This window comes from Panulirus ornatus, chromosome 10 (assembly GCF_036320965.1).
Source record: "Panulirus ornatus isolate Po-2019 chromosome 10, ASM3632096v1, whole genome shotgun sequence".
NCBI classification, from domain to species: Eukaryota; Metazoa; Arthropoda; class Malacostraca; order Decapoda; family Palinuridae; genus Panulirus; species Panulirus ornatus.
The window spans coordinates 4,638,801-4,652,168 of record NC_092233.1 but is presented as its reverse complement, the minus strand read 5'-3'; the positions used below and the strand labels follow the sequence as shown (position 1 = coordinate 4,652,168).

Sequence of the window (13,368 nt, the reverse complement as noted above, 5' to 3'; positions counted from 1 at the left end):
TGCTCCGTCCATTGTAAATATATTAGACCGTATGTGTAAATGCTGCCACAAATGAACGAATTCAATTTCCTCCTGTAAACAAAGGTTCGCTGATCTAATCACAATTATTTGCAACATTAACGTTTTACATATTTGTGTATTACCAATTGGCCATCCACTTTCCTCACTGTTACTGTCATTTGTCCTGTTCTCATTACGCTATTTACGTTCCAATGCACTTACCTCTTTCGATACTCTTTCAGCCTATTCCGTATTTGCTCTCGCTTTTAAGATGTTTTACCTTCCACTTGACCTCCCTCCTCCGCGTCACACGCACTCTGATCCTGCAAACACATATGCAGTCGACACCATGATACGCAAAATATTTATGTCTGCTGCAGAGGGATTTTTTCCCGTGCTCCATCCATCACTTTCAGGTAAAAAGTCGTTTGCGTAAAGTACATCACACACACAGAATGTTGCTCTAGTAGGGCTAAGTGAGGCATTTGTGTCATTATTTGCTACCGTACTGTGTGTGTGCACTTCAGCTGAATATACCTTCACTGTATCCATTTTGGCTCATTACATATGATATTGTGAATATGAACTTTAAAAGTTAATCACCTAGAAAAAGGTCAGCATTTTTTTTTTGAGACTGACGCAATGATTCGACTTCCTGAATTGCGGGTGTCATGTTTCCAGACCTTGACTGAAATACTGAAGAAGAGCCGTAACTACGAGGAGCTGGAACACGTCTGGAGGAAGTGGCGCGACAACTCAGGCCGTCCTCTTCGGCAACATTACAAAGTCATAGTCAAGCTGACCAACAAGGCTGCCGTCCTCAACGGTCCGTCCCTGCCTTTCCTGCTGTGGCATCCTGGGACTCTGGCCGCAGATATGGTTGTGGCCAGGGCTATGTCTGTGGCCAAAGTGGCCCAGGAGAGCACAGAAAGATCGTGTCTTTAAGCTTACTCAGAGAAGTTTTCACCACCTGTTGCAGTGCCTAGTCTATTACGTAACCAGAGATATCGTAATCATATATACATAACCTAACCCGCTTGCTTGCTGGTCTCATATACAAAACTGCTCAGTAGCAATATGTCAGTTCAAATATTTATTTAAATGTCATGATTTTAGACGTATACGAATTTTGTTGAAGGTTTTGACAACGTAAGAGAGATGTGGCTTCATTCTTACGAGTCGGAGACATTTCATGAAGACGTGGCTGAGCTGTGGGAGCAAATGAAGCCTCTGTACCAACAGCTGCACGCCTACGTCAGGAGGAAGCTGAGGGAGGTATGTATCCTGAGTGTAAGTGGGAACAGCTTAAGCCTGTGTCCCAGCAGCGGCAGGTGTACATCAAGAGGAAATTGAGGGAGTTATGAACTACGAGAGTAAGTGACGAGTGTATATAAAGTCTCTCCACTTTGAGAAGTCCCCCTCCTAAATCTGTAGCTCTCTGTCTCATTATTTCTTTACAGTATCTCTACTTTCAGAGGAAAAAAATTTACACCCCATTCACGGTTCACACGGTGGAGCTAACTTGAAGACATTGTATTTTGATCATAGTATCTTGTAACTCGTGAGTGTGCATCACTGGGGAAAGTAAAGTAACCAGTTTGTGGCGCCATTAGTGATCGTCGACGGAATCATATACCAAACACCACGCTGAGGCAGTTTATCACTATAAGTGGAGGTAACCACTCCGAGACATGATGAGGCATCTTAAACCATGATATAGGAATGCATATAAGGGTGGTAATGAGTATATATTAATTGGCACTACCTTTGGCCATCAGCAGCTCCATCTGCCACGTCCAGCGAAGTTCAGTAGAGAGTCTCTATATCATTAAGATTCAAGTGTTTTGGTGAACGATATTATCAACACATATGCTGTGACTTCCCATGCATGTCTGAAAATATACTTTTTAGCTGTACAGGTTGAAGGAGTAACACGAAACGCTTGATAATCTGTATTCAATGTGTCGTGCAAACATTTGGCGTTCATTTAACAAAGATTTTGCTGGAGTTTCTCATTTATTGATGATGTCGCATGAATTCCAGGGCGACTTTCTAACTCATCAGCACCATCAGTATCATCACCACTATCATGATTATCATCATGCGTTCATGATCACCATCAGTATGGTAACAGGAAGCTTCGCCATGTAACAGGATCCATGTAAAGCTTTTGGTTCTCCTGTTCTGCTACGGTCGTCTTCTGTTCCCCACGCCATCCCACAGTGCTTTCTACATTATCGACCCACAGGAATGGCTTCCCGACTTGGTCATCTCGATACGTAGGTAGACGAAATGACGTAGAGTCGCCAGTCTTTCTTCAACTTGTCATGTCATTCGAAAATGATGCTACGATACTCAAGTGTTCGGTAGCGACATCGCCCGCAAGATGCGGCTACTATACTTCTCACACTGGCTAAACTCCTCAAGTTCACTCAGTCTAGCAGCATGAAGCAAGGTCGGAGCTTGCAGCTTCCAACCTTCATGACAGAAGTTTCCGCCTTCTGGTCCTCACCAATTAATGACAACCACAGTTCCCATAAAGGTCGTCTTCACTCCCAGGCAGTCAGCTTACCTCAGACGTCAGCTTACCTCAGACCACAAGTGCACTGCTAGACGCCTGATGTTTAATGTCATGTGACTCAAGAAGCCCTTTGGGAGCCTTCCTCGTCAGTAGTAGTCCACACTGTGACTACTGGCGTTTAATCTTCCTGGCAGGTATCTGTGGTGCCTCGTCTCCGACGTCTACCTTTAGCAGGGTTCTCATGGGACATTGCCTCCAACTGTTTCAAGCAGTAAGAGGAACCTACAACCACTCCCGCGGCGCTTCTGCTGCAGGAGCGCCGCGGGCGTGGCTTTAAATTCCTGCTGCTGCTCGAGACGGGTGGAGGTAAAGTTCCACTCGAGTCCTGCTTAGGGTAGACGTCGGAGATGAGGCACCACAGATAGCTTGCCAGGAAGATTAAACGTCAGGAGTCACACGGTGGACTACTACTAACGGGGGAGGCGCCCATAGACTCCTGCTTCATCTACACCTTCAACCAGCATCGCGGGACCCTTGCTGAGCCTGCCTCCATATCGTCCTACTTGATCTTTCCTTCTTACTACAATCCTGCACTTCCCTCAGCTCGTCTCCCTGATGTACGTCTACGGCGCACATTCCCTGACAAATGGCTATTCTTTTAGTTGTAGTAGTTGTTGTTATCCTTATTTCGTTATCCTTCTCAGTTCCATCACCACAAGAACATCCGCCACAAGAACATGGACAACACTTCGACGTTATATCCGTCTTCTCTCGCGTGTCCTAGCCTAGAGAATGATTCTTATGTTTTCATTATAAATGCGATATCAAATTTATCCAATGGTACCTCTCAGAAGATCTTTATCATCAGGAATATGGAGAGGATAAGGTGACTCGAGGTGGCCCCATCCCTGCCCACCTGCTGGGCAACATGTGGGCTCTGAGCTGGAGTGATGTGTACCACATGACCGTCCCCTTCCCTGACAAGGCTTCCATCGATATTACTCATCAGATGGAGATGCAGGTAGCTGTCCCTTGTAACAGTTGACGTCACACGGATCCATGTGGCTCAACAACTTTCTGTTATGTTTGTTCATGTATATAATGAATACAGTTGCCTCTCTGAATGGTAGGAATTCATTATTACATAACTCCTGTATCTTACTTGAGCACACACACACTCCTTTCATAAGAATTTGTAATGTTCCTTCACTAACCAAAGACTTGGTAGCCACAGTTCATTCATTTCTGGTCAGGGAATCTTTCATGATCAACTCTAATTTTATATCCACAGCCGTGGTTAATGCAGATCTCTCTGTTTATATTGACAGCTTTTGGTAAATATTTACATAATGCCCTGAATGTCTTAAGATTTTACGTCTGATTATGTTTGTCATTAGGCATTTCTTGCCAAACATTCTACTTATGGCTCTCCTACTTTCATCATGTGCAAGATCTTTGCTTCCTTAAAACATGAGCATCAGTTTTGTGTATGACAAACTGAAGTTCGGCTCATCCCAGATGAGAATTACAATATAAGGGGAAACCTTTGGCGCGAACTACAGTTCTGATAAGAAAACAAAGAACTTCGTCTTTCGTGAGATGTTGAGGAATATTGCTCGTGATATCCTTTGCCTTCCAGAACCATATGAGAAAGACAATTAAAAGTACAATATTTTCACAGGGTTATACACCAAAGGTGATGTTCGAACTGTCCGAAGAGTTCTTCGTGTCTCTCAACCTGAGTCGGATGCCTACGGAGTTTTGGGAAAATTCGATCATTCAGAAACCCGAAGGACGGGAGATGGTTTGCCATGCCAATGCCTGGGACCTTTGTAATGGCAAGGATTTCAGGTAGGCGCGTGCAAAGTTGCCATAACTGTAGATTGCAATGTCTTCAAGACTCTTCGCTTCCATGGGAATTCAAATCTCCCAGTTTTATTTCTTTATGATCAGAATCATCAGTACTATTTCATTTCTGAGAAGTGTGTGTGTTATGCTGTCTAGTGCCTGGTACTCCTATGTCGTCTCTTTTTCCTCCTTGCTCTCGTGTTTCCTCTTGGAAGAACGGGTGATGTTTACATCGATTCTCGCGACGTCTTCCAACCCGGAATCGAGTGACAGAAGACTGGGCTGGAAGGTCGCGCTCTACCGACATTCTACCGTGGTAGGGGCTTTGTCTTCACAACTCACACAGTTTTAGTTGTATTCTGCCTAATTTGATCTGTAGATTCCTGTCTTTGCCATATACTACTACTGACCTTTCTGGTAGAGCTGTTTCAGACTATGGCCTCTTTTAGCGTTTTCTGTCTTCTGCTTTCGAGCAGCATTCTATGTCTGTCCTCCGCTCTTCCCTTGGTCTGATGAATACTCGACTGAAGTCTACCTTTGTTTTTAAGTTTCTAACTTTACCTAAGAATCTCCTGGCTGAGCGACCACGTATTGAATGTGAAGTGGTCAAGCCGACGCCATATAGCATCATCCTATCCACCAATTCTTCGACTTTCAATAAGTTTTTTGACAAGTAGAATGATAGAATGATAAGTATAGCTTGTTTTCTTTTCCATCCTTTCATCGTTATCTAGATTATGATACTCTACCAGTCCATATATCATCAATATCTCTGTTTCTCTTCCTTTTTTCTTAAATCTCACTTTTTTGCCAACTATCGCTGATTCTGTATGTCATGCACTATTTCAAACTTCTCTAAACATCTGCCAGACAAAACAACTTGATTTCACAGTTGTTCCATTTTTTACCAACATACATTATTCTCTCTGTTGTTATGCTCAGTTCGCTACGTGTGTCTTTCAATGTTTCCAGGTCTCTGTTTCGCTCCAACAATCTTCATGCCCTGGCTCAAGTGGCTGAAAGGTCAATCACAATTATTTTTTTCCGATGCAGTTGTCTCGAACTCGTAACCCTTTGCTTCGTCTACTGAGTGGATCAACACATAATATTTTGATGTATGACAGAGACCTTGTTGCCATCGTTACTTTTGGAGGGAGGTTGAGGGTGGGTTGAGCAGGGGTGGCTGCATGCTGCTTCAAACAGTTATTTTTTTTTTCTTTTACCAAAACACCGACGTGTTCACTTCTGCGGAGCGTCAACGTGCCTTCAGGCGTCGGCCGCCCTTCGCAAACACGTAGGGCTGCAGGGGTAAGCCTCTCGACTAGTGTACACTCTCATCTGCCTCCTGTGGTCAGTAGGTTCTCTAACCTATCACTGAGACTTTGACGCCCTTCTAAAGAAGACGTTCCCGATTGTCGATCCTAGGCGGTGCTCGTGAGATTAAATATCAGTTTTTCTGCAGGATCCCCCCCCCCCCCCCAGCAACGTCGTCTGTGCCCACATTGAACACATGAAAAATCTATTTTTTTTTCCTATGGACTAACACTACTGACCTCCCCTCGGCTACATCGTCTACCTTAGCAGCTGAAGAAGCAGAAATTTTTTTGCCGAGTCTGGTTCCTTGGTTGAAATTCCACCTGACCTCAGGCTACAGTCACCCACCAGACTAAGCTCCAGCTCATGGTTCCGGACGACAAGTAGAGCCTGGAAAAGCGAGGTTTTGTCGTTAATGGCAACAGTGGGGTTACGTCTGAGGGGGTGCCGGCACCGTTGTGTTCTTCCAGGAAGACTAACGTGAAAATGACACATCAGGTCGTACCGTCGTGCGCTCAAGGGTCGTACCGTCGAGTGCTCATGGGTCGTTACCGTCGTGCACAAGGGTCGTACCGTCGTGCTCAAGGGTAATGCTCACGGGGCTGAACGTATGATAAAAGAGAATCGTACTGGACATTCCTGTCTTCGATGCTAATTCATATAAGAATTCTTTTGGGTCCCTCTAGGATCAAGCAGTGTACGGAAGTGGATCTAGAAGGCCTGAGAACAGTGCACCATGAGATGGGTCACATCCAGTACTTCCTGCAGTATAAACATCTGCCGTTGGTGTTCCGCGATGGAGCCAATCCAGGTAAGGTCCCTGCTGAAGACCTGACACAAGTGGAGTTGTGAGTCAGGTTTTGATGTCTTTGTTCCTTATAATTGGGCTTTCGATCCACAAAAGATTTGCCATAAAGTCCCGATATATGCCATAACATGTAGCCAAGATAGTTTTGGACCCATGAAGTTTGTGTAAAGAAAATGAAAACACTAAGACATATTTTTTTTTTCTTAAAGCAAGTAAACCAGTTATGCTTCCTGTGTAACAGCGAAGCCTTATATCAGCCCATTTTCTGTGACCTCAGATCACAAATTTCCCAGGGTCAGTGCCATCCCGTCCAAGAATAGACTAGATGATAGTCTGTGATTATGTGTCACAGTCAGAGAGCAACGGGAACTGCGTGTTCGTGGTGTAGTGGTTAGCGTTGATGATTATCAATCACGCACAGGCCCGCCCCAATTTCATATTCCAGGCTGACCAGTTGGTCTAAAGTTTTACCAGCAATTCGTCCTCCCCTCGGGGCTTTGGCTGGGATATATATATATACATATATATATATATATATATATATATATATATATATATATATATATATATATATATATATATATATATATATGAAGGTGAAATCGCACTTCAGTAGGAGTTCGCACAATTCTATTTAACATGTAATTTTTCTATATATGTGTTTGGCGCGACATAGTTCGTGGAGACAATCCACCTCGTCATCTGCCAGTACTTAACAAAGTTATTCTAATCCCAACATCACACTTGATTCCCGCCGTCCAACACCAGTATTTATAGACCAAGCACTGTCTGCTTTGTCTGGTCGTAACCGTTGTAAGGGAGAATGCTTTAGGGAGGTCAGGTAGCGGGGGATGACCTGGGTAGCTGGGTGTGTCTTGAACAACTTTTTTTTTTTATGTTTTCTTTTTTTGTCAATTGACAGAACACGAAAACATGAAATAAAGCATTCTAGACATAATCAATCCTGGTATCTCGTCGCCCAATGCTCACTCATTTTCACAATCCTCTCCTCACTCACTTCCTATCCTTTTTCCTAAAGCCTCTACAGCTTTTCGCCCACGCCTCCACCAAGTGATAATGATCCGATAGTTCTCCTAGTGCTCATCTCAGCACACTCACATCAGGGAGTCTCCTCTACACGCCACTCATTTCGCTTTCCATCACCTCTACTCACCTACATATTCACTACTCCTTTTCAGCACGCAATAAACAAGCTGCTCCTCTTTTTCATTCACATCACTGAGTAACCCATGATCCCCAAGTTATACCTACAAATGCCACAATACCCACTCTTACGCTCAGATCACCCTTCATTAATACTCTGCCCCTTGCATTGAAAAGTCTGACACACTCACTCAGCTCCTCTCAAAGCATTTGCCTCTCTTCCACACGCCTCTCGTTTTCAGATACACAAGCGCAAATAAATAACTCACCACCTCGACAAATCCTCTTTCATATGAGATAGTCATTGCTAAGGCATTTAGTTTCCCGTGCCGTCTCAGTTACCAGAGAGAGAGAGAGAGAGAGAGAGAGAGAGAGAGAGAGAGAGAGAGAGAGAGAGAGAGAGAGAGAGAGAGAGAGAGGTGACTGAATACAGCAGACATAACAACACAAATAAGTCTTAATAACACCTACAAAACTCTGTCGTGGAAAAGCTGTTGAATTCAGCACTGGAACAGACGCGTCTTGACAGCTACGGAGATGTCTTGGTGGCTTCATGACCCCAGGAAGTAGAATGTTGACCCCAGGGTTCAGAGGCCACGAATTAGAGAATGTAAATGTTACACTGCAATTCCTTCTTGATCAAGACCAGATTATGTATCCAGGTAGCGTAAGTGAAGACGTCACTCATGATTATCAATCCATTTTAACATATGTGTTTAGAAGACAGGAATGACTGATATCTTACCACAGGGTTCCACGAAGCTATTGGGGACGTGATAGCCTTGAGCGTGGCCACACCCAAACACCTGCACAGGGTCGGTCTGCTGGAGAACCTGGAGGACGACCCCAAGGCTGACATCAACTTCCTCTTGGAAATGGCCCTGAATAGACTTGCCATCTTGCCCTTTGGGTACCTGGTAGACTTGTGGCGGTGGGACGTCTTCAGCGGCCAGATTCCTGAGGACCGCTGGAACTGTGCGTGGTGGGACCTGAGGTGAGGCGATGACCATTGTCTCCATCATAACCGTAGACCAAGATGGAATATGGCCGTCATCTCACTCGGTCACGTGATCCTGTCTTGTCTCACAGTCTGGTGACCATGTTGTCAGGATGGGAGAAGGTTGTCATCTCTTCCGTGAGGATAGGACGGTCCAGCCAGTAACGTAAGGTGGATGGAGGAAGGATAGAGAGATGAACCTAATTAATGGAACAGGTCTTAAAACTACTGATCAGTTACCTTTTGGTTACGTAAGAGAAATTTCACTCTAATGTAAGGTCGATGGTTAGATTTCTTAACCTCCAGGATCGTTGTTTGCCTCCTGTGTTCTCCTGTACCCACTTGTTTCATTAATCATTAATCTACAGGTACAGATTACAAGGGATCAAGCCTCCAGTACAGCGCTCAGAAGATGACTTCGATCCCGGGGCCAAGTACCACATCGCAACCAATGCGCCGTACATCAGGTGAGATCAAGAGCCCGCAAGCCAGTCTACTGGTCTTAAAAGTAGGTTCCAGTATCAAGCAACTTCCTCCTTGGATAACTGAGAAGTCTTGCACTTTGTGGCTTGGATTTCAACAGTCAACTTTGCTCCCTCATTTTCATCGCATTTCCTGAAGTGGGTCTGTGGCGTACTTCCAGGTACTTCGTGTCCACATTACTGCAGTTCCAGTTCCACAAGTCGTTGTGCCTGAGGGCTGGAGAGTACGACCCGCTGGACCCCACCAAACCGCTCCACAAGTGTGACATCTACCAGTCGACTGAGGCCGGCAACGCCTTCGGGTCAGTACTGACGCGATACAGTAAACTTATCCAGAAGTGGTTGTATATTCCTGGTTGACTCTTGCTATGGAAGTGCCGTGGATCCAAGTCCGCCATATCCAAGTCCGTCATAAATGTTCGTCCTGACCAGTGAGGACCTCCACCTACAGGGACATGCTGCAGCTGGGCTCCTCCAAGCCGTGGCCGGAGGCGCTGGAGGCTCTAACGGGCGAGAGGAAGATGGACGCCTCCGCCATTAGGGAGTACTTCAGGCCCCTGGAGGAGTGGCTGACGCGGGACAACCAACAACACGGGGAGGTCATCGGCTGGCAGACTGGTGAGTGGACCTGACTGTCCCCTGTTCTTGTAGCACCTCACTCCTTATGTTGCTAGACTGGTGAGTGGACCTGATTGTCCCTTGCTCTCGTTACATCTCATAGCTTTTTAGGGGACTGGACTCTACTACCTAAAACAACCGGAATCATACTTAAAACAACCGGCCACATCCTTAGAACAACAGAGAATTAGACCTAAAACAACCGGAATCATACATAAATCAACCAGTACCATACTTAAAACAACAGACATCGTGCTTAAAACAACCAGCACTCTGAATCACCGCGAACCACCGTTATGCTTGTGTGTGTGTGTGTGTGTGTGTGTGTGTGTGTGTGTGTGTGTGTGTGTGTTGGTGGATTCTTTAAAGTTGGTTGGGTCTGAACTTAACTAAGGCGAAGAAGACAAAGGGAACAGATATGATAAATTCCTTCGAGTTTATTGAGGAAGAGCAGAGATGTTAGGAGCTCATCATGAACATAAGATAACTGAATAAACTGTTTTTGTTTATATAAAAGAAAGAGAGGATGAATGACACACTTTTAAGTGACTGTTTCTTCATGCAACAGACGAAGTGTTTTGCTTGCCTGAGTCTGCTGCCAAACAGGCCGAGAGCCACCAGTCTGCTGCTGCTGCTGTTGCTACTGCTGTTGTTCCTTGGGCAGGTCTGCTGCCACCCATGGTCTTCAGTGTAGAGGGATGGTCTTATCGTATGGAACCTTGCTACACGTATCGTGTCATACAACAGTTTGCTACAGGTGATCTAGTGTGTCATATGCCAGTCTACGATGAGATGAGTCTTATGCCAGTCTACGATGAGATGAGTCTTATGCCAGTCTACGATGAGATGTGTCATATGATAGTCTGTGACACGTGGTTTTGTTTCATATGAGAGTCTATCACACGTGGTCTTGTGTCATATGACAGTTTTGTTTCATATGAGAGTCTATCACACGTCTGTCACACGTGGTCTTGTGTCACATGACAGTCTGTCACACGTAGTCTTGTGCTAATGTTAAGGAGTCTAGATCACTGTTTTGATCAAATCTTTTGGCACTTATTTATTTGTTTGTTTTACGTGTCGATATACAAAATATACATGTATATGGATGTAAATTCATATAATTGTAAACATTCGTACTAGCAAATAAATGTAGATCAATAAGTAAATAAGTAGCCTGATATATATATATATATATATATATATATATATATATATATATATATATATATATATATATATATATATATATTATCCCTGGGGATAGGGGATTAAGAATACTTCCCACGTATTCCCTGCGTGTCGTAGAAGGCGACTAAAAGGGGAGGGAGCGGGGGGCTGGAAATCCTCCCCTCTCGTTTTTTTTTTTTTTTTTTTCATTTTCCAAAAGAAGGAACAGAGGGGGCCAGGTGAGGATATTCCAAAAAAGGCCCAGTCCTCTGTTCTTAACGCTACCTCGCTAACGCGGGAAATGGCGAATAGTTTAAAAGAAAAAAAAGAATATATATATATATATATATATATATATATATATATATATATATATATATATATATATATATATGAATGTATATGAATATAATAATTCATCTCGGTATGAATATAGATATATAAATCTAGAGGAAAATCAACAACTTATAAACAACCGAACGTACGACTGAATCGATATAGATCAACGAACATGAATGAATAGACATATGAATATATAACACCAGTTCAGTATGTGACCCCAGGACCCATTTCTTTATGGGAGCTTCCCTCCCACCCGTACAAGTCTGCGCTACAGTCATTAGCAAGGGAAACGATGGACTCGTTTAGCATGAGAAGTTCTTCGATGAGACGATTGTCCCATGATGACGACACAGCCTCGCCGAGGTTCGACTTTGCTCGTGGTGCAGCCTCATGCAGGTGGGGTTGGTGGTTGGTTATGGAGTGGTTTGTGTGGGAGACGTGTATTTCCGTGGCACAGAAGTGGGTTCGGGCATACTGAGGTGGGACTGTACCGGGAGGACCTCTGTTCTAATGAGTAGGTGTTGAGTGTCTTTGTTGGCTAGGCAGCCAGTGATTGTTCTGAGTGCACTATTTTGTAAGCTTCGCAGCTGTGTTATATTTAAGAGGATGAAGGCCAGGCAGGTGAGGCGTGATTTAAGGTGGAGCGGATGAATTCTTTTGAAAAGGCTGTCAAGGGACTTTTTTTTTCTTGCCAGTTAGGTATTTAGCAAGTGTGCTGCTTTTGTTTTGATGTTGTTTGTGTGGGGAGCAAATGTCATGCATCTGTGTGTCGTGTGTGATGCCTAGATTGGCTGGTGTTTTGTACAGTGGGGGGATGACTGTTTATTCAAAGTGGATGGAGGATGTGGGGTGGATTCGTGTCTGTCTGGGGTTAATAATTAGTGATTGAAGGAAGGCTTTTGTGGAGATGTTGACATTCTTATTTTGGAGAACAATTGTTCCAGTTGTGTAATATGTATATATATATATATATATATATATATATATATATATATATATATATATATATATATATATATATATATATATTCTTTTTTTTTTTTCACACTATTCGCCATTTCCCGCGATAGCGAGGTAGCGTTAAGAACAGAGGACTGGGCCTTTGAGGGAATATCCTCACCTGGCCCCTTTCTCTGTTCCTTCTTTTGGAAAAAAAAAAAAAAAACGAGAGGGGGAGGATTTCCAGCCCCCCGCTCCCTTCCCTTTTAGTCGCCTTCTACGACACGCAGGGAATACGTGGGAAGTATTCTTTCTCCCCTATCCCCAGGGATAATATATATATATATATATATATATATATATATATATATATATATATATATATATATATATTTTTGATTTATCATACTTAGCAGCTAGCTCCTGCGTTAGCGAAGTAGCGCAAGGAAACAGACGAAAGAATGGCCCAACCCACCCGCATACACATGTATATACATAAACCCACACACGCACGTATACATACCCATACACTTCAACGTATACATACATATGCATACGCAGGCATATACATATATACACATGTACACATTCACACTTGCTGCCTTCATCCATTCTCGTCGCCACTCCGCCACACAGGAAAAGACAACAAAGGCCCATTCGCTCACATTCAGTCTCGAGATGTCATGCGTAATGCACCGAAACCACAATTCCCTTTCTACATCCAGGCCCCCACAAAACTTTCCATATATATATATATATATATATATATATATATATATATATATATATATATATATATATATATATATATATATATAAGGTTTTGCATAAACTATTTGTCAATGATATAAGTCTAAAGTCATCAAGTTGGTTTGGTTTGGGTAATGGAATGATTGTGCTATTCGTCCAAGAGGCAGGTAGGGCTCCTGTTTCATAATAACTCATGTTGTACAGTGCAAGAAGAGGATGGTCAGGTACGTTACGTTGGAACCGCAATATTTCACAGGTGATACCATCCTTCGTCAACTCTGCGTTAAGTTCATCATATTCAGTGAATAGGCTATTGCAGTCATCATGATGCCCCTCCATCATCATAAAGTGGAGTAGTCTATCTCTATGTTCATGTCTGAGATTTAGTTTAACCTGCCTATCAGACGGTTGATTT

General features: G+C 43.5%; 1 protein-coding gene across 1 annotated transcript in view; it reads left to right on the top strand.

The window, feature by feature from the left end:
• The window catches only part of LOC139750709 (angiotensin-converting enzyme-like), a 101,002-nt gene extending 90,344 nt beyond the window's left edge, over positions 1 to 10,658 (top strand). Inside the window, exons 36-45 of the mRNA XM_071665383.1 lie at positions 682 to 826; positions 1,139 to 1,275; positions 3,390 to 3,542; positions 4,203 to 4,372; positions 6,370 to 6,494; positions 8,406 to 8,649; positions 9,021 to 9,119; positions 9,296 to 9,436; positions 9,586 to 9,752; positions 10,321 to 10,658. Coding sequence (XP_071521484.1) covers positions 682 to 826; positions 1,139 to 1,275; positions 3,390 to 3,542; positions 4,203 to 4,372; positions 6,370 to 6,494; positions 8,406 to 8,649; positions 9,021 to 9,119; positions 9,296 to 9,436; positions 9,586 to 9,752; positions 10,321 to 10,643 — 1,704 coding nt within the window. The 3' untranslated portion in view covers positions 10,644 to 10,658. The remainder of the gene's footprint in view (positions 1 to 681; positions 827 to 1,138; positions 1,276 to 3,389; positions 3,543 to 4,202; positions 4,373 to 6,369; positions 6,495 to 8,405; positions 8,650 to 9,020; positions 9,120 to 9,295; positions 9,437 to 9,585; positions 9,753 to 10,320) is intronic.
• Positions 10,659 to 13,368: the final 2,710 nt, after the last annotated feature.